Raw genomic sequence first — 27,784 nt, 5'->3', positions numbered from 1 at the left:
GTGCCGCTCCTCTCCCGATAAACCTGTTTCCCAGGTGCTGCCCAGCCCAGCGAGCATCCACCAGCCGTGCTTGCGGTGAGAAACCATTAGGCAAGATCTAAATAGAGGAAAGAACGGAAGAGAGGAAAAAACAAGAAGGGAAGAAACAGGTGGGGGCTAACTGCTGTGATGCCCGCTGGCGAGCGTTGTGGTGAGAGAGGAGGTGAACCGCAGCAGTTCAGGCAAATCTCCCTTTCCAGCTCGCCCTGAGACACGCAGGGCCACGCTCGAAGCGTGTTTTCCTGCAGGAAGGGAGGGCTCCCAGCCCTCCCCAGGAGGGCAGCGTGGTGACCGAGTGCCGCTCCTCTGGGTTCTCACCTGTGCCTTTGGAGCAGGCAAGCACAGCCAAGGCTGTGGCGGGGAAACCCAGGGAAACCTTTCCGCTGACTCAGGCAGGAGGAAAAGGTTTTCCTGCTATTAAAAAGGAAAGCATTGGTGAACTTTCCCCCCTCCCCAGCTCAGGATCAAAAAGTCAGGGGCCAGCACTGCGATGCTGGCACGGGATTTTGCAAGGGGACGGGTGAGCCGGTGGGACTGGCACAGCCGAACCCCAACTGCCTCCGGTGCACGGTGGGCGAGGGGTGAATTTGTTTTCTCTCAGCACCCACTGCCGATGCCAGTGCCCAGGTACAGGCATGCCTGAGGTCAGGGAGCAGCCTCGGGCAGCTTAAAAGCTTTCCATCCCCACAAAGCCTGCCCAACACCCCCAGGCATTTAGCCCAAACATTTATTTTTTGAAATTAAACGCATCTGTGCGTTGGTTTTGGTGTCTCCTTCCCCACTGCAATTCAGGAGCGCAGCCCCCCCCCGCTTTTCCCCCAGCACTGCAAATCGTCTTTGCAAAGCACAATCTCGGATGGCTTTTTGGTGGGTTTTTACTTTGGAGGCGGCCATTTGGGGTCTTCAGTGGTGGTGGCCATGTGGGTATGACTGTCCTCCCCTCAAGCTCTTAATTTCTGTCTCCAAAATCAGCAGCTTCAGTCACCTCCAGGCACACAGATCAACTTAAATCCTGCAGCAATGCAAGTCCAAAGGGCCTCCCAGCAGCCAGGGAGCTCAGCTGTCAGATGCTCCTTGCCAAATCAGTTTATTACTGATTCTCTTTAGGGTCGCAGCTGAAAAGCTGAAAAATAACCTTAGAACCTGGCAGACTCAGACATCATCACTCCTCTACCGTGTGGTGGGGCCTTGCTGGCAGGGAAAGCACGAGACCTGGCGCCTCTTACTCAGCCAGGCCATGGAGGTTTGGATTATGGTTTGCTTTTTTACATTGTTTTTGGTTACGGTGACGATTTCAAAACGTTGCGGGTGCTTTGCAAACACAGATGCACCCAGCGCCACTGGCAAGGTAGCAAGGAAGGAATAAGGAAGGTTGCAAAAGCATCGTTTCACGCTGCTGGGCACAGGCCAGGGAAGCCCCTGGAGCAATATCATCACCCACCTGCGATCCCTACTGCTGCTCTGACTCCTGGATCGCGGTTGCAGTGGCTGAGCTCGGCTCGCAGTGGCGCCAGCAGCTGATGGGGAAGGATCAAGTTGCAGGGACCCGTGCCAGGGCTGGGGCCAGCTCCCCAGGGATGTGAAGGTCACCTCACACCCGGGCTACAGCGGTGGGAGAAGAGGGGTCTGTTCCCCCCTGCTTGGGTCGGGAGGTTCAGCGACGGGTGTGTGGCACTGGGGCTGTGCGTGCCTTCCAGAGGGTGACGGGCAGCGGGTGGGTGAGGGTGCGAGCACCCGGGCACTGCTGAGCACCGGGGTGCAAGGGGAGAAAAGCAAGACGGCTTCAGGCACACAACGCAGAGAAGGGCGGGAGAGAGAAGTACTTGCTGGGAAAGGGACTTACTTTGACTAATCCTGAAAAAAAATAAAGGGACAGAAAATGTTATTCACAAATGCAGGGAAGCAGAAACATTGCAAATAATCCAGTCTGAGCGGCAAAGCTGAGGTCAGCCAATAAGTGGCAATGACGAAGATCCACGTTCCTCCTCTTGGGCATCACTGACAAAACAATGGGCACCACCAAACCACCCTCGGCCCGACCCCGCAGGGCAGCCCCGACCCTGTGGCCCTGCTCGCCATGATGGGGCCGGGGGAGGGTAGGCAGGATGGGTGTTGGGGGCCCCCTGTGCCCACACAGATGCCGGGGCCCCCCGTGCCCACGCAGACGCCACTGGGGCAGGCACTGTGCCTGGTGCTGCCGCCACAAAGCTGCTTTGTGCAGGGCTGGCTGGTCACGTCCCCAGCCTCCTCCTCACCCTGTGCCGCCGGTGTCCCTCCATGTTCCCTTCCCTCTCACAGTTCAGGCAGGAAGGCAGGGCTGCACCAGGATGGGGTACAACCCCAGCGACCCCCCCCACCTCCTCCTCATCCTCCACCACCGCCAGCTCCTTCTTCCCCAGATCCTTCATCTTCCCACAGCATCCCAGTGGGTCCCATCCCCCCCAAACCTCCCACCCCACTGGGACTGACCCTTTCCTGGGGCAGGAACAGGGCAGCCCAGGTCTCCGGTGAGGCTGAGTCCCACAGTTCCACCTCCCCCAAGAAGTCACGTCACCGCAGCAGGTCTCACAGCCCTTTTATTTGCTCAGCAGCCATCACATCCATTCCGCAAGAAAAACCACAGCCCAGGCAGCCACAAAACCTCATGGCATTCCCCTTCACAGGGTGAGCGATGTGGTTGGGCCTGTTTAATCCTCTATGGTGTTTCCAGTCCCAAAATAATCCCTGGAGGCACAAACCTCCTTGCAGAGGGTCTTTTGAATCACAGCCTTAAGTTAAAAGATCCTCTCTGTTACTTTGCCCAAGCGGTTAAGAAATCCCCTTCTGATTGTAACACACACACCCCCTCCCCCCCACCCCCGCAAAAAAGCCCCCGAGTAATTAGAGCAGAAATTCAATGCGCAGAAAACGCGAGCCAGGCAGAAGAGTCCATGTGAAGGAGGTGAAGCCTTGCGTCTTGCTGCTGGGGGGCAGGTCCCAAGACTCCTTTCACCAGCCAATATTTTTCTGTCCCTTTGCTCCTGCCTTGCCTCTGCAGGAGCCCCAAGGCAGCTTCCGTCCACTGCAAGCCCAGCAGCAACCGAATTTCAGAGAAAAAGGCAGCACTGCTGCAGCCCACTGAGCGCCACAGACTCTGGGCCCTGGGGTGAGCAGCAAAGCTGCTTCCCGGGGTATAATTCCAACCCCCCAGCAGGCAGAGCCCGAGCCACCCCCGAGGCTCGCCCTGCCCGGGGATCCCCCTCCCTCTGGGGTGGAGCATGGCCCGTGCCTCAGTTTCCCCACAGAGAAAGGGGCCCACAGGGAGTGGCACCAAAAGCATGGGGGGCATGGGGGCTAACAATGTGGTCCCTCCCATCCACCCACCTCCTCAAACAGCCCCCTGGGCTGTCAGCAGCCCTCCGCAGGGGCAGTCAGGGAGCCCCCCACTATGCCCCAGCGGGACCCAAGCACCCCCGCCCCCCACCCGCCTTCAGGGGCTCTCAGCCCAGCTGGGGGCCGAGCCACTGCCCGGGCTGGGCTTGGTGAGCTGCCGCAGGTCCCGCGCGGACCTGACAGCCCACTGGGCCAGCTCCCGCAGCACCCCCAGGCCCCGCAGCTTCCTCTCGAAGAGGCCGAGGTGGGGGGCTGGGGGTGGGGGAGCCCCCTCCTCGCTGGGGGGGCCGCGGCTCTCCAGCCGCAGCAGCTCCTCGAGGTGGTAGGCGAAGGCTGAGACCTGGAGCAGGACGCTCGCCAGCGCCCGGCCCAGGGCGGCATCGGCCTCCCCCAGCTGCTCCCGATGCTCCTCCAGCATCTGGGACAGCAGGACGCGGAAGGCCCGGTACGCGGCCAGGTTCTCCAGCAGCCGCTGTGTCCCCGTCTGCTCATCCCAGCGCTCCACTGCTGCCGCCGGCACCCCCTCCACTGCCGCCACGCTGGCTGAGGCGTCCAAGCCCTGCCGCTCCACCTGCGGGGGCGAGAGCAGGCAGGGGTCAGCGGTGGAGGGGAAACCGTGGGACCTCCCCACACTGAGCCCTGTCAGCGCTGGCTCTGGGGGGCCCCGGTTCAGCTCCAGCGCTGGCCAAGAGCCATTTGGGGCAGTGCAAGGCCCAGTGCTCAAGATTTGCCCAAGCATCAGCCCGCTGTGCCAAGGCCCAGACACCGGCAGCATTTCATCCCCCACCTCTACGATGGCCCAGAGCCCTCGTGCCCAGCACAGCTGCCAGAAGCCCCCCAGAGCCCGTCAGTGGCGGCCACCCCGCAGCACTCCCAGCCTGTGGGCAGCCGGACGGAGCATGGCAAACTCACATAGGTGTCCAGAAGGTCGACGACATCCGAGCGCATCTTTCCAGCCAGGCGGATGCCTCGGCTGCAGAGGTCGCGTCGCCGCAGGGCGGCTGAGGGGCTGTCTGCTGCCGCCATGGCCTGGGCAGCCGTCACGGGCACCAGGCTCCCAGTGCAGCGCCTGCCCGGCCCAGGGAGGACAATCCCTTGCTGAGCTGGTGCATTCCAGCTGGGAGCTCCGCTCACACGTCCGCCGGCCTAGCTCTCCCCCTCTTCCGCGCCTGGGGCCTGGCACAACGCTGCAAATTCCCGCCACTGGGATCAACAGCGACAGATTATTTCCCTAATTCCCCCATGCTTTGCTACTCCAAGCGCCTTGCCCAGATGGTCTTGCCCGGTGGCAGCAGGCTCCTAGCCCTGACCCATTCCTCCTCCCAGCCGCGCAGTGCAACGAGCAGCACGCTAATCCCCCCAGCTCATGCCAGAGCGCGGGAAACGGCTGCCGGGAAGAGGCGAGCAAAGCCCGGACATTGCTCAACACCTCAGCCCGGGCAGCGGCCGGGGGCCTGAGCAGGGCAGAGTGCTGGGGACTCGCCAGCAAGGGGCTGAGGGGAGCCCCCAGGCTGGAGACCCAGAACCAGCTGCCGGCTGGGCTGCAACCCAAACCCCGTCAGAAGGGACTGTCTGCCTCCAGCCCTCTTACTCCCCCACGGCTGCATGGGGCTGGGGCCCCCAGGTCTAAGCCCCCCTTTCCCAGAGGGGTCCTGCCCCCAAAGGGGGGCTGCAGAGAGGGGAGGAGGTCCCAGCCGCCCACGGCAGGTGAGCTGCATGCACCAAGACAAAAACAGCCCTTGTGGTTGGTTTGGTTTTTCCTCAGTACGTTTATTTTGGTTATGTATTACCCAGATTATGAGAAAAAACAGGAGTTGAAAAGCAGTTTCCCTTTCGTATCACAGTACACCGAGCCTTGCCCAGCCTCGCTGGGGGACTGCCCCGGATCCCCAGCCCCAAGGCCCAGGGCCGGTGGCCAACCCAACAGCGTGGTTGCCACCTGGTGGCTACTGCAGAAAGCGCTGCCGAGCTGCGGGAGCCCCCTGCCACAGCGGGCACTGCCCCCGGCCCAAACCCTGCCCGCCCCGCACAGCACCCCCCAGCTCTGCGGGGCGCTGGGAGCAGGCGAGGGCCCTACGCCCCCTCCGTTCCCTCCCCGGGAGGAGAAAAAAAAAAATAAATACAGGGGAAAAAAATACAAAAAAGTTTATTGCAAACTACTACAATAATTTATTGAAGCAAACTGCATGCGAGTGAAGGAGAGACATCGAGGGGAGGAGGAGCTGCAGGAGGGCTGTGTCAGTTTTAGGCTTTCAAACAGGAGTGGGAAGGGAGCTACACCAGTCTCTCCTGCGTCGGGGTTAGTTAGCAGGCTGTGGTTAGAGGACAGACAGGCAACTGGCCGAGACCAGAAAAAGAAAAAGGAGAGCTACGAGAGGTGTGCATGGAAGGACAAGGCAGGGATCAGAGGTGTCCAGGCCGGGAAGCAAAGGAGTTGCTCAGTTCTGCATCCCAGGAACGCAACCGACGTCAAACTCGGGGCGGTTGGGCAGACACAGGACGAGGCAGCCTCCCTTGCCTCCCAGCCAGGTGCCAAGCGTGTCACCGGGGTGAGCAAGCCCTTGACCCAAAAGCATTTTAGTGCTATCCCTCAGAAAGCAAAACCCCGAGCTCTCGGTTTAGTGTTCTGTGCAAGGCTCTGCCCGCTCTGCACCCCCACAGGGCACAGGGGCAGGGCACGAGAAGCAGCTCCAGCAGCGTGGTCTGCAGCAAGCATGGGGAGGACGTGGCTGACCCACAGCACAGGAGCGCATGTGCCACCGAGGGCCAGCATGCCAGCGAGGGGATGCGCCACCACACAACGTGGCTTGGCCAGCCCCAAGTCCTCCTGGACAGAAGACCTGCACTGCTGGGGGGTGAAAACATCAGTGCTGGATTTGAACACGTCCCATCGTGCTGCTGCGCTCTTTAGTTTGCAAGGGGAGGGGACCAGCGGGCCACCCAAAAGCTTCCTGCTGGAAATCACCGTAATTTGATCCAAGCGAGAAATTGGATCATGCCAACTGAAGAAGCTGGTTTAGTTGAACAGCGTACCACCACAGACCTGACATGCACCATCCCAGGAGACCCGTGTTCAGGTACGCTGGGCCCCCATGCTTATCTGCACGAGAGGCTTGTGGAGCCATGCCGCTGCCACAGCGTGAGAACGTGGGATGCCCACACCCCGGGCATAAGACACCAGAGCTGCAAACTGTTCAGCCATGAACCGCCCCAGCACCAGAAGTGTTTCAACTTGCTCTGACAAAGATATCGGTGTAAGGGTGGAAGGGAGGGGCAAATCAGGACAAACGGCCCAATAACAGCTGTCAGGCTTGGGCCACAGCTGGATTTCCAGGCAGCAGAGGGGACAGAGTGGGTGTTCGAGTCAGTTTCCTGTAAAAAGTTTCCAATTACATTCCATGTTTCATTCCATTCTGCAGACCCCAGGTACCTGATTTTTGCCTAGCTGCTGCGTGCTGCAGACCAATTTAGCTGATCTTGTGCTCGGACAACATACTTCAGCTCTGCTCCCAACCACATAAACCCAACCAAAAAAAATAAGCAAACAAACAAAAAGCCCAGGTTATTCTTCACCTCTTCCAAAAACACTATGAATTCAAGGCCACTGAATTTCCACACAAAGTTTCAGATAAGAGCAAAAAGATCCAAGTCTCCATAGCAGACACATCATATCCTATGTAAACTTTTCCAAGGGCTCAGAGCTGTCCTAACTACACCGGCAGGCAACACCTGAACCGCCACATTTCATGGAAAGCACAGAAGAGAGAAGCTTTGAGAACACGGCTGCACAACACTCTCCCCCAAAACGGGGGCAGGGAGAGAAGCCGACAGCCTCTTAGTCCCACGTCAGTCTATTGCCTTGGATAAACAAGCCTGAGACAACCATATCCTGCTTCTGTATCTTTGTCTAGACCTGGACAGGAGAGGCAGAGTTGGATGAGGAGCACAACTTCCCCCAGCAGCAAGCAGCTCACAACTGTCTAAGTCACAAGAACAAGTTCCTGGCTAATGATGTTCTTCCCTGAAAGGCTGGGGAGCAAGGGAGAGGCAAAAAGAGCACTTAATGCAAGGAGCTCATCCTGACCTGGGAGGGAGGGAGGGAGGGAGGGAGACGACAGACAGCTGTTCTATCACTCACCTCATCCTCCTGCTAAAACGCTGCTGCAGAGACCCCCACTGCAAACAGGCTCTTCTCCAGGGGCTCTCCCTCTACTCGGGAAAAGCTGCGGTAGACATCTGACTCCAGAACGCTGCCTTCACCTCGGCTCTCCCAGCTGCTGTTACGATGGCACAACGTGCTCCCTGCAGCTCACTAGCGCGGAGGAGCCTATTGGGAAATAGCCTGAACCCCTTCCACCCCCACCCCCTAAGAACATAACTAAAAAATACCGACCCTTTTTTAATCAATAAATAAGGAATCTTGTTACCACAACACAAAACCGAAACATGTTCAAAGTGCAAATTACTGTCGTCAAACTGGGATGCTCCTCCTTGCCTCTCCCACGCAGGGCTCCCGTAGCCCCCAGGCCTCTCCAAGCAAACATGATCTATGAGCCAGGGCGTTCCCTCTGCTTCCTGCCAGAGCTGGAGCAGAGGAGCGCGGTGGGGAGAGGGACGTGCACTGCTTCACAGCTCGCCCTGCTGAGGGGGCCTAAAGTGCCAAGCCAAACTCCCAGCCCCGGCAGGAAGAATGAGACTGCAAGGACCAGAGTGCAGCGATGCATAGAAGTTGGGACCAGGGGCGAGGAGGAGTCCTAAGAAACTTGTCCAGAGCACATCAAATGCTTTCTCGTTTGCGAGTGGGGCCACATCATGGAGCCAGAGAGGCATCTGCTTTGGGGTCGAGCAATGGGTTTCAGCAGTCCCCCCTCCCTTGGAGAAATCTGTCACTCAGTCCAACTTGCTCTGGTAATGGCAGCATGTGCCCCTTTCTACAAAGGAGCAGTGGGAGAGAGAGAAGTGGTTGGGATAAAGAGGATGTGCTGTGATCCACGCTGGAAGGGAGCAGACCCTTCAGTTATTTACTAGTATTGTAAGTTTTCTCTCTTTCAGTAAGTGTCTCCTCTTTTTTTTTTTTTCTTTTTTTTTTCCTTTTAAATACAGAGTCCAAACTGTCCCAGCACCCATGTGCTCCCCACCCACTAGGGTCCAGTGGAGTCTGAATCTTCGATGAGCACCTCCGTGGTGGCTCCCAGGATCTCCGTGTTCATGACCAGCCCCTCTGGGTTTGTACTGCTGCCGCTGCCCACAAAGAGCTTGCCATCAGCCACCAGGCTCACGCGCTCTGCACCACCGCAGTATGTCTTCGGCATCCCCTCGGGGTTCAGCAGCAGGCAATCTGCTGGGGCAGCACTTCCCAGGGGGTCAGGAAGAAGGGGGAGGCCCTGGCCATCGGTGGGTGGCGCAATGGCCTCAGGATTAGTGCCCAGGATGTCGGTGCTGGTGATCAGGGCACCCGCGTTGGCAGCCAGTGCTTCAGCAATAAGCACTTCGGGGTGGCTCTTGGCTTTGTGAGCCACGACGCTGTCCTTCTTCTCAAATTTCTTTCCGCAAATGTTGCAAGAGAACTGGTAGAAGGAGTCCGCATCGTGCTTCTTCATGTGCCAGTTGAGGGAAGCCTTCTGCCGGCAGGTGAATCCACAGATCTCACACCTGGGGAGGGGAGAAGGGGGAGGTCACAACAAAGGGACATCCCCACACTCGTGGGGATGGCAGTAGCAAAGAGGCAACCCAGGAAAACAGCAGGGGCTCATTAAAGTGGGATTTCACCATAGGTCCAGCTTTTCCAGTTTTATTTGCAGAGGGCTTATGTTCCTCAGACCTCTACTGAGACACTGCCTCAAGGAGCAGGTGAGACAAGTGGCAGCTCAAACTCTCCTACAGGTGTGCATTTGAAGAGAGCTGGGACACCAAGAACAGGTTCCGGCCCTGACTTTGGAGCTGCCCCTGCTCTCAGTGTAGTCCAAGAACGGGTGTATCCAAGGGTCCCTCAAAGTAGGGGAGCAAGAGACAGGCACAGGTACTCACTGCAAGGGCTTCTCGCCCGTGTGGATCATTCGGTGCACCGCCAAGTTATGAGAACTCTTAAACGCCCGGGCACAGTACTCACAGATGTAATCCCTTTGATCTAAAAAGCAAGACCAGTTGGAGCATTACTCTCCTGCAGACCTGCTCCCTTTCCCAGCTCTCACATGTTGCAGGTAAAGCTGCCCAAGAAGCAGCAGAACTAGAAGTGCTGGGAGGCCAGCAGGCATAGCAAAGGAGGAGGTGTCCCACAATACATCACAGCAGCTGATCTGGAGAGTTAAGGCATGATTAAGAATCTCCTAAGAGCTAATTATCCATTCTGACCAATACAGAAAGACTGGAAAATTAGGATAAAGCTTGGCTTGGTTTATTCCTGTACAGAACCCCTGAGTGATACTTGCCAGGGGGTAATTAAAAACTCTATAGCCTATTTCTTTCATTTCCTTAAAAGATGGTAATCCAGAAGGAAAAAATATCCCGCTGCTGCTGCAAATCTATGCCACCTGCCTTGGCTTCACTCTCCCCAGAAGTCCTAGAGGTTCTTCTTTCCCTCTCCCCCTGCTCTGTTCACTGATCTAAGGAGTTTGTATCCCTTTCCCACCTCCCTGTACCTGTGTGGTGTTTGGCATGCCGCAGGAGCTGCTTCTGGAGTCGGAAGAGCCGACCACAGGAGGGATGAGGACACACATATTTTTTCTTCAGCAAGTGCTGGTACTTTATGTGATGCTATAAAGGAAGAGTGAAAGGTTGCAGACTCTGTCTCCATGTGGCTAAGAGAACAGCTGAGACACGTCGATCCCAGATGGCCCCTCAGCAGGCCACCAGACTCTCATCACTGACAAGACACCCTTATACCATGAACACAAAGGCTTTGATCTCCACTAAGTGAAGTAAGCCAAACAAACGTGGACATCTAGCAACAGGACAGATACAGAGACACATGTGGCCACGACTGGCCACAATTGATTAAGCCTACCAAAAAGACAGCATTAGAAAGGAGTGCTTCAGTGCCAGTGGAGGATTAGCTGCCTATTCCAAATGGCCCTTCCCTGCCCTCACATGCACCATTCAGGAAGTGAAAAACCTCAACTAACCTGCAGGTAACGCGGGTGAGCCAAGACTGTGCCACAGCCTTCCATCTCACAGCGGACATACTGTATCGGAGGCTTCTTCCTAAGAAGTCAGTAAGGAAACAGGCAGAGTGGTTAGCTGATGCACCTGAAGCCCAGGCAGCAGCAAGATAAACGAGTGCGAGCGCAGCTCAGAGATGCGACAGTAGAGGATTACTGCTCCAATACTCCTGTTTGGGCTACACCGATAAAGAATCCGTCCAAGAGTTCCCTCCACTCCTAGCACTACTTGAGGGCTCCCCCTCAAGCTGAGAAAATGCCAGGAGACACAGAGTTCTCAGAATGCTATTGCTGGGCAATGCCAGGCTAGGGACCAACTCAGGACTGGGGTCAGGGGCGGGCTGGTTCTGTTGGCAGAAATCAAACCCACACCTACGGGGAGAAGGGGAAAGGAAAGGAGGGAAGTCAAGGCATGCTGCTTTTTTTTTTTTCCCCTTCCCCCTTAAAGGCAGATTTCTATATTGTGCAAGAGAGATGGCTTTGAGACAATCAACATCTCTGTGCAGACCGCAAGGAAAACAAGTCTTCAGAACAGAACTGAGTAGAGGGGATCACCTACCTTCTCTTGGGCAGCCTTGGGCTCTTGTCATCCTTTCTCCTCCTTCCCCTCCTGTAACGGGGTTACAGAAACAGAATTGAAAGAAGCTTCTTTACATCATTAGTGGGCAGTTTTTTGAAGTGCATGGTACAAAGCAGGAGCACGCTACAAGAAATACTACAGAACTCTTCTACACTTTTAGGCTGAAAAGTAACACTGTGTCCGGCACGTCACCTGCTCTGCTAAATCAGCCACTTGCTCTGGATCAAAACACCCGAAGAGTTCCTAAGGGAACATTCTCGTAGTAGATGGGGAAGTTCCCTAAAGAACTTAAGTAACCATGTGTCACGGTTTGGTCCCAGCTGGCAGCCAGGGCCACGCAGCCACTCATACAGTTCCCCTCCTTCCCCCAGAAGGGCAGGGAGGAGAGGGAAAAAAGGATGGGAAAGGAAAAAAAAAAAAAAAACAACAAACCCTCATGGGTTGAGATAAAGACAGTTTAATAGAACAATAACAGAAAAGGAAAATAATACCAATAACACAAGTCACTCACCACTTGGTGAATGCCTGGTACCTTCCTAAGCAGCAGTCAATGAATAATCCCCCTACCCTGGCTAACCCCATTTATATACTATGGTAAGGAATATTCCATTGGCCATTCTATCTTTCTGTCTATACTTCTTCTCAGCTGCTATGGGAAGATGAAAAAAGTCCTTGAAAAACATAAGCATCACCTGGCAACAACTAAAACAATATGCATTATTGACGGTCCTTTCACACCAAATCTGAAAATACAGCAATCATTGGAAAGAAAATTAACTCTGTCCCAGCTGAAACCAGGACACCAGGCCTCTATGCAAACTGTCCCTGCATTTTGCAGAACTGCCACATCACACAGAAGACCATTCCCTGTGGGTCTGTGGTCCCCATGTTTCTGATACCCTGGTGACACTTTTTTCTGCATGACATTTAGTGGCATATGGCAGACCTCAAATCACCCTGCCCCTGCGAACACAGTCAGGCTGTGGCTGCGCGACTACCTGCCAGGTCTAGCATACAACGCATTTTTGAACACAGTTGCCTAGCTCAAGTATGTCTCAGCCCACCGTTCACAACTGTGCAGATACCAGTAAACAGGTATCAGACAGCCACAGACCAGCACGCTGCAGTTAGAAATTACCAACTCTTCTGCCACAATGGAGTGAGGAAGGGCTATTTTAAAAAGCCATGAACCAGACATCACATGCTTCACATTTCTTCTTTTAAACCTACAATTGTCCAAACAGTTTGCAACCTTATAATTGAATTCATCCCTTTCCAGGCTGCACATCAGCACACAAGATTCTGCTCTCATAAGTTTCTGCTGGAGACATTTAGCAAGCTATTGCCTCATTAACTGCAAGCTCTAGAAAAATCAATCGAGTGCAAGTTGGAGGCAGATTCAGAGGAAGGCAATATTCTTGAGAAATAAATGCTTCATGTGGTTTGCTCTCACAACCCCTCCCATTTCCTAATGCATTTTTTATAAATATGTAATTTTGCCAGCACAATCCAGAATTGATGGTGCAGCCTGTTTCCTCTGCTCTGTTGGGTAACGTTTCATACCACGTGCAAAACATCAGTCTGCATGGCTAGGAAGAACAGGATTAATGAACAGCTATTTTACAGTCCTCTGAATTAACTACAGCAGCTTATACACCTGTCAAGACAAAAATCTATGCTCTGTCTGAGCAGACCTATGCTTACACGTAAAACGCACCCTCCCAAGCAATCGCTCTGCCCAGAACACGATGCTTGCTTGATCGTGTTGCTGCAGAAACACTTACAGTAGATTGACGGAAATCTTTCCTAGACTGTACTGAGACATCTTTATGGACAGCAAGACCATGCCAGTAATATGCTGAACAGGCACTCAGCATTCAAGCCAAGCCTTCAGAAGAGGCACAGGTTTTGTTATGCACAAAAGTAGCGTCTGACTCAAACAACACAACCACAAGCCTCAGAAACGCATCTCTAGCAGAAAAAAAAAAAGTTCTCAAAATACCATCATCCTTACTCCTCTCCGTGCAAACCAGCTCTGCAGCAGCTTAGAGACACCAAGAGAAATTAAAACGAAGGTGTGCAGAGCCCCATGCCGCAGACCAGCAGAGGGAGCCACATTTGTTCCAGTTCCTCAGAGAGGAGCTTAAATACAAAAACTGCCTTTGCCCCCGCCGACACACACTATCCCAAAGAACTTCACACACACACACAAATCCAATCTACCTCAGCTGCTTCGATGTTGAGTTCCAGTGACAGCGTACCCAAAGGTTTTGAGTCTCCACTCAAAGCGCTAGTGACTGACTACGTAGCAAAAGTCTGTTCTTTTATTTCTCCAAAACAAGGGAGAACGCAGCTGTTTTTCCTGAGCTGTGGTATGTTAGTCGCAAATGTAAAAAGAGGACACTTACCACACAATGCATACAAAGTATTCCCGTGCCTGCCTCTAGGCACACAACAGAAGAGATGGTGCCTTCTCAGACTGGCTTTCTAATACAGTCTAATCCACTTCAGACATCACAACAGAAACCAATTTTAAGAAAGCTCTAAAGTATTTCACACTGTGTGGACATATCCAGGTAGGCTGACTAAACCACAGTATGGAGACAAAAAACCTCAACTTAAACTAAAGAAAATAACTACTTGTTAATTTTTCCCTGCTGAACATGCGCAAGATACTAGAAGCAGGACTTCTATCAGAATAAAAGGTTCTGCCCCATTATCTTTCAGGCCCAAAGGAGGGGGGGGAAGCAAAAAACAACAAAACACTGTTGTACACTAGCAAGAATGCAAAACATACAATACACACTGCTACATATAACTGCAGAGTTTTACTCACTTCCTTGGTGGTTCTTCATCTTCCTGAAATTCACTCTCTTCTTTCACTTCTACTTTAATCTCTTTCTGTTTCTCTTTTTCCTCCTTCCCCTTGCTAGCTTTTCTCCTTTGCTTTGGCGCTTCCCTACAAAGATACAAGTACAACGTATCACTCCAATACTCTTCCAGTCGTCTGCTTTTTACAAAGATTTAAACAAAAACTGTATCGAAGTTCAGGCCTATTTATCAAGTCCCACTTCTAAGCAGAAACATGAACAAGGATTAAGGAAGAACCTGGCAGCCAGCGGGGCTCTAAAGGCTTTAGTCCATTAGAGAAGAACAGTGCCGATAGCTGTAGGCAGTATTTAGAAAACACTGTGTCCAATGGGAGCCATTCCACCCTAGCAACTAGCACAGGTTCTTTTGGGTTATATCAAGTTCATTCAGCTAAGATGTCACGATTTTTTTTTTTTGTCTAAAACCACAGTAAGTACATAATCCAATATACTTTTCTAGATGGGGCTTGTAGGTTTCATCTCTTGGATCATCTTTGAAAGGAACTTCTTCCTCGCTGATGAGCATCTCCTCCTCATCATCACTGCTGGGAGAAAAGGAGAACAGAGGACTTTAGTAGCAACAGCTTAAGCACTACTGCAAGAATATTCACGCACCATCCCCTCGGATGGGAGAGACACTGTTACACAGCTCTTTCTCATTCAGCACGACTGGGGAAAGCTAACAGCTTGCACTAACAAAGGAGCACGATGACAGCCAAAACAGACAGGCTAAGCAGAGCAGTCTCCTCTTGTGAACCCACCTAACTACAGCATCTGCTCCTGAAGCTATAAACCTACCAGGTGAAATGCCCAGATCAAATCTTACTATCCACAACACCTCCTGACATCTGCAGTCTGTCTGCAATCCAGACTGAAAATGCAAAGGTCCAGGACTGAATGAAAACAGAGCTACTATCCGTCCCACAGATCTTTTCACAGAAGCATTTATTTAAAAGAAAAAAAAAAAAATCAGGACAGTATTTTCCCTTCTTGAGACACTGAACAGGAAGAAATACCACAAAATAAGGAGTTTCCTACCTGATTCCAGCTGGAGACTGATGCTCTTCTGTGACCTCTGAAAGGAAAAGTCACCATTAGGTTTCAATCTGTGTTCGCTGCAGTGAGCTCATCTGTCTCAAGACACCTCCGTCGACATTGCCAGGAGTGCTGGTGGCAGAAGGTACTCATGACCAAGCAGCACCACACCTGTACCAGCCACAGTCTGCGTACAGCTCACAGAGTTACATCCACACCCAGCGCCCTTCAGAGGCTCCCAAGACCTGACTATCTCTCCAGGCACTTTCATGCCAGGGCTTCCCACGTACCGTATTCAATCTGGTCCGTGTTTGGCTCTGATTTGCAGACGAGCTGCAGGGAACCAGTCTTGGATCTGGAGGCACGCGAATTCTCAGTGTCACGCTGCCGGGCTGCAGCAGCTGACCTGCTGCTGCGCCAGCTTCTGCTGGGCCTGCTGACGGGAGAGCCATGGCTGAGGGCACCGGAGACCTCCTCCTCTTCCTTCTCTTCTTTGGGATCTGAAACACCCATTGCAATCATTTAGTAATAATAAAACGCATAAACCCCGTCATTAATTCACACTCCTCTCTGTTGCAGGATGTTGAAGAGCTTAACTGCCCTGTCTGCTCCGACGGGGAAGCCACCGCCTCATATGGCTTTGGAGCGTCGCTCTGCCCAGCCAGACCGGACACACCCCAGGCCCTACCTCAGCAAGCCTTCATTTCAAACCCTCATCGCATTTCCTACTGCCTCTAAGTAAGGACACAAATATTTAAAAATAGCTTACATGTCCCTCTGATAAAGGCATATAAAATGATTATTTGCTGGCTCTGATCTCCCCTAGGCACTACAAGAGAGACACCCATAAACCTCAGCAACTGCTTTATAAAAGAATAGCTTCAAAATTGGACCACAGGAAAAGTCGTGTTTGGATAATCCCCCAAACGCATATTTAATCAGAGTTGTACACCTGGTAATAACCTTGAGGAATCTGAGCTGGATGTTTCTGGTCTTATGGTAGAGCAAGAAGCATCGCAAGCACTGCTAGCCTGAGGTCTTTGCACTCCTTTATAGCTCCCACAGATGGTTTCTTTTTGGCTGATCTCCAGATATGTTTTGGCAAGGTAACAGAACTGGCTAAAATGTCTACATAAGCAAGTTCATCCCTTAAAAACTGAAATTCCCAAGAACAGTTCACTTGATCTCACGTTTTTGGTGCTTACTGTGATACTGGGCCTTAATGAACTCAAACACCTTTTGAAATGTCACACACGATGTTCCGAAGAAATCAATTCCAAGTAGCTGGCTGTGCTCAGTACTCCAGATCGACCACTGCTTTAGTACACACAAAGCCACCTGCAGCACTCCACGGGGCCCGTGCTCTAGGCTAAGCTCTGACCCCACTTCTTTCTACCTAAATACATTTACACTGCTGTCTGGTTTCAGGTGGGTTTCTGCTGCCTAAGTGCCACTGAGATGACAGGGAGTTCATCAAGCATCTGCTGGCAAAGTCAGTGGACAGTCCTCAGGACTGGCTGGGGAGCAGCTCTGCTACACGGGGAGTGCTGGTGAAGAGCAGACTGCACACCGAGAGGTCCACAGCATCCTGGGTGCCATTCACAGGAGCACAGTCAGGAAACAGAGGGACGCTGTTACAGAATCCCCTTTACTCACTTGTTAGACCACATTTGTACTCCCCCTCCAGCTTTGGACTCCCACCACAAGAAGGTTGTCAACAGGTTTGAGCAAGTCCAGAGGGGACTACCAAGACACTTGGGGGCTGAAACACACAGCCTGTGAGAAAAAGCTGAGCGAAACGGGTTTGCTCAGCCTGGAGAACAGAAAACCCCGGGGGACACAACAGCAGCCTTACAACTTACAGGCAGGTTATCAAGGGTCCAAACCTCCTTGCTGAGTTGCACAGCATGGAGTCATGGCCAGCTTTTCACCCCCAAGTCCTTCTCCTCAGGGCTGCTCTCCATCCCTCCATCCCCAGCCTGTGCTGAGACCAGGGGTTACCCGACCCCACTGCAGGACCCTGCACTTGGATCTCATGAGGTTCACATGGGCCCACTCCTCAAGCCCCTCCAGACCCGACTGGAGAAAGCCCTGAGCAACATGATGTGAACTCTGTGTTGAACGCAGCTGTGTTAAGCAGCAGGTGGGACCACAGATATCCTGAGGTTCCTCCCAACCTGAAATCTCTAATTTTGCATCAAGCCTTTTGAACGAAATGATCTTTTTACTTCTAGCACATAGTTTGCTTTGTGTGACTCATTCCCCAATCCTTGATTAACAGGGTGGGAATAAGCAACATTTGACTGAAAAAAATCTGACTGGAATACAGGATGTGAGGCATTACCATTTCGTTGTAAAACAGCAACCAAGTCTGATGTCTTGCATGTATAAAGCCACTTCACCATCAGAGCATCAACTACTCCTTCTTGGCTTCCTAGTTTAGCAGATCTCAAGGTGAACTACAACTGCTTTATGTTTTTAATCCTAATGGTGATCGTCCTCAGCTTTTTTTGAATGCTAAATTTAATCCAAAGACACCCGAAACCTTTCTCTAGAAACTTCTCCCTCAAACACTACCATGTCACCAGTGTCAGCACACACTGCGGTTCCTGAAACAGGTTTATTCCCTTGCAAGATCAGGCATTCAGCTGATTTCTTAGCAAGAGCTAGTATTTTAAAGATTAGTCTTATTAGTTGAAAAAGACCTCCCTCAGAATGCATTTTGACAAAGTACACCACTCACCTAGCAATTTTGCTTCATTTCTCTGAAATGAATGTGTTTAACAAGCCTTTCCCCGTGATTTCTCTTTTTTACTTCTTCCTCTACTTCAGCATGCTTGTCTAGCAGATTCAATGCATTTTTGCATGCTGTGAATACCTACGTACCTCAAAAAGCCCCCTCTAGTTAGGAGAAGCATCAAATATTTACTTTGCAGTAGAAGTTGTAAAGCAATAGAGAGCTGTGAGTTGAAAATCCTTATAATTCTAGACCCTCCCAACAGGGAACGCAGGTCTCCATGCAAGGGTCAGAGCTGCACCAAGAAACTTGTATCTGCAAAGTATTCAGCTGCACTAGCAGCTGGAATCAGCACTCAACAAGGCTTTGCCTGAAACCTAAAACTTCAAAAGAAAAGCCCTAGATTTTTAATAAATTTTATGTCTCTTTCCCACACCTAAATATCGTTTTTCCTTCACAAAAACAGCCTTCTGATGAATCCAACCTGCCTCTCAAAAAACCCAAAAGACAAAGAAAACAAAAAACCAACAACCAAAATAATAAAAAACCCAACACTAAATACAGAGACAGCAACTGCCTTAGAGAGAAAAGCACTTCCACTGCTGCGTTCACGTCCAACACCCCACCTGGCACGAGAGGCAATCACAAGCCTGCCACTGGAGGTGTTGCCATTTCAGCTGCGTTTGAGGATTCCTCCCCAGAATTCTGACGTCGCCCAGGAAGCAACAGGACTCACGTCTGCATTTCAGTTAGGAACACGGCTGTCTGTGTCTCTCTGTCACCAGTGGATGGAGTTAGGAGATACCTACCTCTCTCAATGGGCTACACAGGAACCTTATGGTTATTTTCAGTCCTGTTTTGAGTACCATATTTGGCCTGGCGAAATCCAGGCGCTGTGGATGAACGCAGCGTTACCCCTCTGCTCTCACAAATGTCTCTACACAGAAAGCCACACTCCTCAGTTCACAGGGTTTGGCTAACGGCACAAAGAAGCAAGATAGAGGGAATAAACATTGCTATTACAGATAATCAGGCTCTGTTCTTCCAACAAAAAAAAGATGCTGCTTTAATCTCTTGAGATTGAAACACAGGAGAATTTTAAATTAGAAAGGCTGTAATCAATTCTGCATTTAAAACTGAATAAACTGCTCGCTCTGGCTAGCTGCAATTTCTCTGGAAGGTTCCTGTCCTAACAGACGATGGACGGAAAATGGATTATAGGCCAACATCCTGTTATTTCATTGCAAGTGTCACCAGCGGTGATGGACACCGGGTCATAAGAACTCAGACTCCAGGAGGACAAAAGAATATGTGAGACACAATAGGTATTGAGGCATCCCCAGTGCAAAGCGAAAAAAAGCACCGAGCATTTGCTTTTCAGATCAGCTGCTGCAAAATTAATTACTTGCCTTCCTTGTGACAGAGCCTGCCCACCAGCCGGCACACGCAAACTCGGATTAAGACCCAGCGCTGCTGTCTTTTGCCCAAATCACATTTCATGGAGAGGGGGCAACAGAAGCTACGACTTGGCAAATTTAATCTGCTGAGAAACGCCCCCGTGCTCACACTCCCTGCGACTCTCCAATACTGCCATTAATTATTACCCACCACATCCCGCAGCCTCTGCGGGAGTCAGGCTGGGGAGCCGTGTGGATGCCTGCGGCTCACAGGAAGCCATTCAAGAGAGACGAGGAAAACTCACTTTCTGAAGTCCTACCAATCCTTTTGGTCTTTTGGCTCCTGGGTCCTTCCTACCTTGAACACTCCCTTAAGTATGTCACTTAATGACAACCAGCTTTCATTCTGAGGCACTTTCACCATTCTGCTGATTCTTCCCAAAAGCCTTTAAACTTAACAGTGTTCGGAGCAGAAAACATGTATAGATTTGAGTGATGGTACACAACAGGCATCAAATGTCCTTTAATCTTAAAATTTGTGAAGAAAACACCAGTCACTGGGAGAAGGAACAAGAAAAGGAAACCTCGGAGGAAACTCTGTTGTAATGATTTAGACAACCAAAAGACAAGGCTCTGGGCACTGCTCTGCTTCCTAACAGAGCTTATACCAGCAATGCTCCATCCTTACTCAGCATCCTAGTCAACAGAGATTCCCACTTCAGACGTGCGGCAGAAACGCGCTCTCAGTCGCACTCTCATCCGACCCCTGGAGCACCGCATGCAGGGTTACCAAACCAGCGAAAGCATCTCTGTCTCAGAAACCATACCATATTTTTCTACGTACACCAGCATTGTCACGATCTGAAACAAAAGGGATAAACACCAAAGTTTGTCCACTATCTCCCAGTCCAGGAGATGAAACTCATAAGGGTGAGTTTAGCTCCTCTCTACATCATGAATGCACTTTGCAGGCAGGACACTCGCAGGAAGCCACGGAAACCAGCACTCTCATGCTTTGTTTCTTGCTTTGTCTACGGCTGCATCACTCCCCAGCTCCACAGCACTTTTTTATAGCAGACTGTTCCAAGAACGGGGTGCTTCCTGCTATTTTTTTACATCACTGGATGCAGCACGCGTTATGAGCATTTCTGGGTAACTGACAGCAAGGGCCTGGGCAGTAAATACACATATCCCACAGCCGACACCTCCCCGGCCTTCTTTCCAAGCACTGAAGGAAAACAAAGTCCCTGGCACATAGCAATTACTCATTGCAAAGAGCAGAAAGGGAAAGTCCAAACCAACTGTGTTTATTTCCTGAAGAAGCAGTTCCTTCATCACAGGACTTGCATGATCACCCTGTGCTTGTCCATTGCTCCCCTTCTACTGTTCCCCTAATAACCTGCGGATGCAGTGACTGGGTTGCTCTGTATTTTCGGAGAGGTAAGCAGGTAGCCAGAGAATGGAGACCTGAATTACAGCTCCCCACAGAAGGGTGTGTGGGAGTAACACTGGTGCAGGTGCCGTTTTGCAGAGTTGCAGTGCTGCTGGGAGATGCTGCTGTCCCCTCTTCAGTTTCCCCAGCGCCGCCAGGAGATGCTGCTGTCTCCTCTTGGTTTTCCCAGCGCTCCTGGGAGATGCTGCTGTCCCCTCTTCGGTTTCCCCAGCGCCGCCGGGAGATGCTGCTGTCCCCCTCCAGTTTCATGGAGACGCGCCGCCGGGAGATGCTGCTGTCCCCCTCCAGTTTCATGGAGACGAAGCACAGAAACCCTCTGGAAGCAGAGCTTCTTGCTTATGCTGCTTACAGCACAGCTTTCAGCCTGGAGAAGAGAAGGCGGCCTTCCAGTCCCTAAAGGGGCTCCAGGAAAGCTGGGAAGGGACGCCATGGGACGAGGGGGAAGGGTTTTAAACTGAAAGAGGGGAGATTGAGATGAGATATTGGGAAGAAATTCTTGGCTGTGAGGGTGGTGAGCCCCTGGCCCAGGTTGCCCAGAGAAGCTGTGGCTGCCCCATCCCTGGAGGGGTTCAAGGCCAGGTTGTACAGTGCTTGGAGCAACCTGGGCTGGTGGGAGGTGTCCCTGCCCAGGGCAGGGGATGGCACTGGTTTGGGTGGGAAGGGACCTTAAAGCCCATCCATTCTGTGATTCTATGACTTGCAGAGCTGGCCTCAACCAGCCCTTTGTAACCAGGGCATCGCTCTGCACCTGTCCTGCCATACTGGCAGCTTGAAACCCCGCTCAGCTGCCCTCAGGTAACTCCACACACCCTCTGACCAGCCGCACTCGCTCAGATGTTCAAGCTCTTACTTACCAACCCCTTTCTGCCTGCAGCTCAGAGGTAAGCTTGTTGCAATAATAGATTGCTCTCTTCTTTTTTTGACATCAGAACATAACAAATACCCATGCCACTTTATCTACCCTTGACAGGTAAAAAAATGAACTTTGAACTGTTACAAATTAACAGTTTGTTGATTACTAACAAGACATTTTCTAAACTTTACTTACAAGGCATTTAAAAGCATCTTACTAACCCTGCAAAGTAGACACTTTCAGAAAATACCCGTGTACAATTAAGCGAAATGAAAATAAACTACGAATTAAGTTACAAACCAACTGTTATTAAATGCATCACAATGTATATACATCTCAGACTGCAACTTAAATTTAACACAGTAACCACACAACAGATAAGGTACTGAACCTACAATTTTATAATGGCGCAGACAAAAGTGAAACTCGGGGAAAAAAAAAAATCCTAGCGTAAAGCTCTATCCAAATGGCTCCCCCCAACGAGCTGTGAAATTGTGCATATGGGACACAGGAAAATCCTTGTAGGAGTCAAAGTAGGTTGGGGCAATCTGAGTTATTTAAATTCAGCACATTTTTATACGGGTTTATTTTAAGTAATGACATTTCTCTTTCAAAACACTGACAAAGTCTTAAGGAAAAGCAGTCATTACCAAAAAAACATGAAGCTTTCAGAATACAAACAATGAGGTATAACGCAAGTTATCTATGTTACAAAACCATTTTGTACAACTAGAGTCTTAAAGCGTTCCATCTTTCTTTGATCAGTGGAACCTTACAGTTTTTCTAGCAGTGGGAAGCGGACGGCTACGGAGCAAGGATGTCTTTCCCACCCGTTTCCTCCCACAGCCCCTGGAGGAACGTCTCTGACTCCCCTGCCCCAAAAGCCCCCATGGTGGCAGAAGGGCTGCAATGCCAGCCACCCACACAGCACGTGGCAGCATCCTCAGAAGGAAAGACCGAGGTAAAAATATACCACGGAACAAATCACCAAGATAGCTCTCCACACGTGTGGGTATCTAAGAAAAGTATTCCACACACGAATCCCTTTCTAACGCATGGCTTCTATAACCACGTGCCCAAGTATGTAAATACCACTGGCATCATCCTCTAGCCCACGCCGTGCAAAAAAACTTTGATTTGAGAACGGACTTACAGGGAGGTGATTCTCCCGTGCACATGGCACCACATCTCTTTTGATCGCAGCTTTAGGTAAATAAAGGCTTCACGTGGCCCTGTTTTACCTCTCCAACAAACTCTTCTTTCCACCTGTAACAGCATTACCACGCAGCTGCGTGCCTACGTGCATCCGAAGAATTACACTGGATCTTGTTCTTACCATTGCAAAAAAGCATCAATACCAATGTAAAGTTGCAAGACAAAAACATGCAAGAAAAATAACTTGCATAAACAAGGGTCCACATGGAGTGCATTTCAGCTGCGTGACACAAGCAGAGCAACATTAGACACGGAGATTCAGAAATCTGAGTGTTCACTCATGGCGTATTATGTTCGTACGAATGTGCCAACCCCACCCTCCTCCTCCTCAGTGCAGGAGAAGTAACCTTCTCACAACCTGCAGCTCTAAAATCTCAAAGACAAAGCACTTACGTTTTGCCAACACAGTAAGGCAAGGGCTCTACCAGTAAGCACAAACCTGGCATCTTTCTATTCAGCCACTACACCACTCCCTCCAGAGCTTTTTCAACTGTAATTGATTGAAAGATTTCATCCAAACTCTTAAAAGTGATTACTAAACAGCAAAGTTTAAAATCTTACAGAAAGGAGGACAGAATCAGAAACTGGTTTGGGTGTAAAATTAAATCAGAGAAGCAAGTTTTGATCGACTGCTAACATGGCTTTAAGAGTGACAGTAAGCACTGAATTTTTAATTCAGTGATGGAAGGACATGAAGTGTATTCATTAAATCTATATGCCAATAATTAAAATTATTCAGGCCTAACCAAAACGAAAATTATTTCCACAGGAATATATAGCATCGTGGGAAGTCAGATGCGAATTATACTACACAGTCCGACTCTAGCTACATGGATTCATTTATAAGCTGAGATTAAATGTTCTACTTATGTAACTAATATTTCTACAGCAACACATTAGGGAAATATTGCAATTGCATGACTAAGCAGACAAGACGGGAAATACAATTGGTACGTCTGACTTTGCAGCTGCCTTCATGACACCAGTATGGTAACTATCGCCTAGTAATTCTGACACAACACACACCTTCAACTTCAACCTTCCCATAATCTTCCCATCAGACCTGCGCAGCCAGACCTTTGTGCCTGTGCTCCCAAGTCGCCAAGTAGAAAAGCCCTCTGATCCCACGGCACTATACAGAAAGACGCAAAACTTTGCGAGACACTGCCACTGTTAGGAGTGTCTCGATTATCATCGATAGCACAAACTTAGCCATGATCGCACCCGTCACCTCTAAGCCTTCTTTACCAACAGCAACACTGCTGATTTTACTTAAAAATATAATCCCAAACATAAGGCAACAAAACTTACTGAACAAACTTCGGTGCAGCAAGTTCTTCCTTTGTCCAATAGATGGGATGTGTCACCAGGTATACCTCACCTCCACAGGCCATTCGCCTTTACGGCTGAGCTCACGCGAATTTAATATTCTAAAATGGATACAGCATTTTATAGTAAAGCATAATAGTAAATTCCATGTCAAAACTCACGCCAGTAAATGCTAGCGCTAAATTCAAAGCCTTCACCAGAACCACTCAGCAGTTTCGCTGGATTTCTTCCTCAACCCAGCTCCACCCAGGGGTGAAATGCTGAATGGTATTTTACCGACCAGAATCACAGAGGACTCCTAGCTACCAAAAACCCTGCTGTGCAAGGAAAGCTGCCATTTCCTTACACCTGATTAAGCTTCTTCAAACATTGTATGCTAACAGCCAAGAAGGGGGGAGCTCCTCTCCCGCTTACTGTGTGATCTGTCTGAGGAAGATGCTTCATCTGGTCTGCTTCCATGTCTTCCCAATAAGCACAAGCGTGCAGCAAGGACTTCATCCAGTGCGCAGCTGGGACACAGAAGTGCAGCTTTCTCACTTCTCCATTTTTAAAGATTAAAATTCAAACAAACAATTCACCAAGGCAGATTTCTTTTGGACTAGAAGCAGTCCACTTATCAGTGCTAATTTCCATGCAAACATTCACGCAATCCATTTTGGCTGCAAGTCTAATAATAAAAAAGAGCCCAAGATATTTAATAAATACATTTTCCACCCTCACATTTGAGGACAGATGAATCTTTCAGAGCCCAAAGTTAAAGTCTAAAATGGCTAGAGTGCAGCCAGCCACCAAAATTGGGAAATTTCAGACTGACATTTGCCATTTCAAAGCACATCCCAAGAAATGGGGGTAAAAATGGAACTATCCTGCCTGCTTTTCACCACTACCACATAAAAGTTTCTGCTTAAGGGTATCCAAAACACTGAGAATCATCATTAAAATGTGATGTTAACACTATATGCATATTAAGTGACAGCACCATGCCTTTTTACACATTTCAGCAACTTCGCTTTGACCTAAAAGGCTGAAGCTTTTACAATACTCTTCCCATCCTTTACATAGTAAGAGGTAAATGCACATAAGTGAGGTCCGTGCTAAACACACATTAGTTAAGTCTGCTTTTGTCTGCAAAAATAAACCTTGCCAGACAGAACTGTGATGGATTCCAACACCCAAATGGAATAAAGCTATAGACTTGTAGGAATAAAGTTAGAGAGTTATAGAATTACAAGAATAAAGGCAGCCTTCAACACACAAATGCCTGCAAACAAGAACTGAGCAGCTCCAGCAGAAAGATGAATTCATTTGCACAGGTATATGACCTTCTTTACTCACTATTTCATTCTGTGACAATTCTCCAGTGCCAGATCAAAACCAACCCCACACAAAGCCTTTTACTTGGAACTGTTTCAGAAGTCATCACTGGGTAAGGAGCAGAGGCCTCTGACATTTTTTTTTGTACAAGAAGCTGTTAAATAGATGCAAAGAGTTCACACAGTTCGCACTGGACGAACGAAAGCTCTGCTCCTGGTCACAGCTCCCCATAGTTGGTCCTTTTTTGAGCAGACCCATTAAGATACTCTCTCCCCTTCTAAACTTTTCTCTTTCATCCATGCAGACACACGCATAAAAAAAATTGCCATCCACTAAAGCTAGAAAAGGACAAATGTAAATATCTGAATGCTCTTATTTCCACATATCTTTTGCATGTCTCCTGAGGACCTACACCTGTATTTGTGACAGCAGCAGAACAGACGTGAGCCCAGGTTTTGCCAGCTACTCAGGACCACTGCCTAACAAGAGCTGTCGAACTGCGATGCAGTGTGGTCTCAACTTCCGTTAGCGAAGCAATACCCTAGTGGTTATTTGGAAGAATAAGTTTTTGCACGTTGGGCACGTGCGAACATCATCATCAGCTTATCGCAGTTCCACAGTCTTGACACAGACCTTGGAAAGAAACTGTATGTCATCAAGCAACAAAATATTCTTTAAAAGGAAGATCCAACAGATGTTTGGCTACCTTCATGGGAAAGCCCTGACTTTCTGGATGGAATACAACAGTAGGAGTAATAATTCAACTCTTACCTTTACCAGCTGCTTTATCTGTGCGCCTGAAAAAATACAAAAGGCACAGGTGAGAGGCATGGCACGGCAGCAGAAAAAAGAAACTGAACGATGTGAAGAACAAGCCCCAATTCCCAACTGTGGACAGACTCATCACCTTGTTCTCAAGTCACTGTTTTCAACCCCGTGTACCAAGGCGGATTATTTCACCCAGAGAAAGCTCAGGTGAGCTATAACCATCAGCAAAAGCCCAGTTACGACCATAATAGTTACGTGTGAATCAGAGGGACTTTGTCGGCAGGACAAGGCGGATCGGGTTCGTTATGAAACGCCCCAAGCGCACACGTGCACGTGGCTGGTTCCCTACCCCGGGAACGGAGCAGTACCGGGACGCAGCGACTCGTGCACAGTAAATAAACCCGCCGCCGCCTCAGCTGAGGCTTCTGCCGTGCGGGGCAGAGACACGCCGGGGGCGCGGGAGCCCTGAGGAGGCTGCGCGGAGGGCGGCTGGCACCGGAGGCACACACGGTTTGGCTCCCGACCGGGCCGGCCGCGCTCGGGACACTGCCCTTTCCGGGCGGGGACCGGTGGGCCCGTCCCAGAACAAAGAGGCGGAGGCGCGGGGACCTCGCGGCAGGAGGCAGCCCCGGGGCCTCGGCGCCGCTCGGGATGGGGAGAGGCCGCCCGCCAGCCCCCCACCCCCGGCCCCGCGGAGGGCGGGCCCGCTCGGCGCCGCAGGGCACTCACCCGGCCCGGGGGGCCTTCCTGGCGGCGGGTGGCGTCTCGGCGGCGGGCTGCTCGGCGGCGGGACGGGCCCCGGGGCTGCTCCGCCGGCGACGGGGATACTCGGCCTTACGGCGGCGGGAGGCGGCGGCGGCTCCCCCCGCGGCCGAGGTGGCGGCGGCCCGGCCCCGCTCCCGGCCGCCCCTCAGCACCCGGCTGCCGCCGGACTCCTCCCCCTGCTCGGCAGCGGGTGGCGGCGGAGGACGGCGGCGGCCCGAGGGCGGCGGCCTCTCGGCCGGCGCCGGCGGGCTCTGGGCGGGCGGCTGCTCCTCGGCGCCCCCCGGCTGCTCGGTGCCCGCCGGCATCGGGGCGGCGAGCGGCGGGGCCGCGACGGCTCTGCGCTCCCCCTCCCGCTCCCTCCCGCTGAGCCCGCCCCGCCCGCCCCTGCCGCGCCCAATCACCGCCCGCCTTCGCGTGGGACCGCCAAGCGACCCACCTCCCCCGCGCGCCCGCCAATCCGCGGGCGGGAGGCGAGGGATGGCCCCGCCCCCAGCCCCGCCTCCCCCTGCGCGCTACCCTCCCGCCTTTCTCCGCCGCTCGCGAGCCGCCCAGCCAATGGGCGGCACAGCTCCGGTGGGGCCCGCCCTCCTGCCGCCGCGCGGCCAATCAGCGGACCGCTCCCCGCGCGTGCGCCGCGCAGGCGCCGCTGGGGCCGCCGCGCTCGCTCTCCCGCTCCCCCCCCAGCCGGCCCCGCCGCGGCGCCCGCCCGAGCGCAGCCCCTCCGCCGGCCGCTCCGCCGGCCCGCCGCCCGGCGTGCACCTCCGCCGCCGCGCCGCCGCCTGGTCCGCCGCACCGCCGGGTTCCCTACCGCCGCCGCTGCCTGCGCCCCTCCGGCTGCCCCCGGGTCCCGTCGCCCTGCGGGCGAGGCCTGGCAAGGGAAGCCACTTGCCCCTCGCCCCG

At 51.6% G+C, this 27,784-nt stretch overlaps 2 protein-coding genes across 4 annotated transcripts; both read right to left on the bottom strand.

The window, feature by feature from the left end:
* Positions 1-2,915: 2,915 nt before the first annotated feature.
* CNTF (ciliary neurotrophic factor) lies at positions 2,916-4,549 on the bottom strand. Of its 2 annotated transcripts, XM_074586761.1 has the most exons (3): positions 4,324-4,549; positions 3,752-3,982; positions 2,916-3,100 (listed from the first exon to the last, which is right to left on the bottom strand). In XM_074586761.1, exons 1-3 carry the CDS (start codon positions 4,435-4,437, stop codon positions 2,933-2,935), a joined length of 513 nt encoding a protein of 170 aa, XP_074442862.1. In that variant the 5' UTR covers positions 4,438-4,549; the 3' UTR covers positions 2,916-2,932. The 2 variants fall into 2 exon arrangements, with proteins under 2 accessions (XP_074442862.1, XP_074442861.1); XM_074586760.1 differs by lacking the exon at positions 2,916-3,100 and having other exon boundaries at positions 3,509-3,982.
* Positions 4,550-5,541: 992 nt separating this feature from the next.
* Positions 5,542-27,249, bottom strand: ZFP91 (ZFP91 zinc finger protein, atypical E3 ubiquitin ligase). 2 transcript variants are annotated; one of them, XM_074586758.1, is made up of 11 exons: positions 26,849-27,249; positions 26,123-26,148; positions 15,344-15,553; positions 15,057-15,093; positions 14,471-14,563; positions 13,985-14,107; positions 11,128-11,178; positions 10,533-10,611; positions 10,050-10,164; positions 9,439-9,538; positions 5,542-9,063 (listed from the first exon to the last, which is right to left on the bottom strand). In XM_074586758.1, exons 1-11 carry the CDS (start codon positions 27,187-27,189, stop codon positions 8,553-8,555), a joined length of 1,686 nt encoding a protein of 561 aa, XP_074442859.1. In that variant the 5' UTR covers positions 27,190-27,249; the 3' UTR covers positions 5,542-8,552. The 2 variants fall into 2 exon arrangements, with proteins under 2 accessions (XP_074442859.1, XP_074442860.1); XM_074586759.1 differs by having other exon boundaries at positions 14,471-14,560; positions 26,849-27,229.
* Between the last annotated feature and the right edge of the window lie 535 nt (positions 27,250-27,784).

Source organism: Larus michahellis, chromosome 4 (assembly GCF_964199755.1).
Source record: "Larus michahellis chromosome 4, bLarMic1.1, whole genome shotgun sequence".
Taxonomy (NCBI): domain Eukaryota; kingdom Metazoa; phylum Chordata; class Aves; order Charadriiformes; family Laridae; genus Larus; species Larus michahellis.
This window is presented reverse-complemented; position numbering and strand designations above follow the sequence as displayed.

Excerpts from the sequence above, each read along its gene's own strand:
- CNTF (XM_074586760.1), bottom strand. The coding sequence starts at position 4,437 with ATGGCGGCAGCAGACAGCCCCTCAGCCGCCCTGCGGCGACGCGACCTC. Across the intron at positions 3,983-4,323 it reads TCGACCTTCTGGACACCTAT|GTGGAGCGGCAGGGCTTGGA; the intron begins GTGAGTTTGCCA and ends TCGCCCCCGCAG.
- ZFP91 (XM_074586758.1), bottom strand. The coding sequence starts at position 27,189 with ATGCCGGCGGGCACCGAGCAGCCGGGGGGCGCCGAGGAGCAGCCGCCC. Across the intron at positions 15,554-26,122 it reads AGATAAAGCAGCTGGTAAAG|ATCCCAAAGAAGAGAAGGAA; the intron begins GTAAGAGTTGAA and ends TGGGTGTTTCAG. Across the intron at positions 14,564-15,056 it reads CAGTCTCCAGCTGGAATCAG|CAGTGATGATGAGGAGGAGA; the intron begins GTAGGAAACTCC and ends CTTTTCTCCCAG.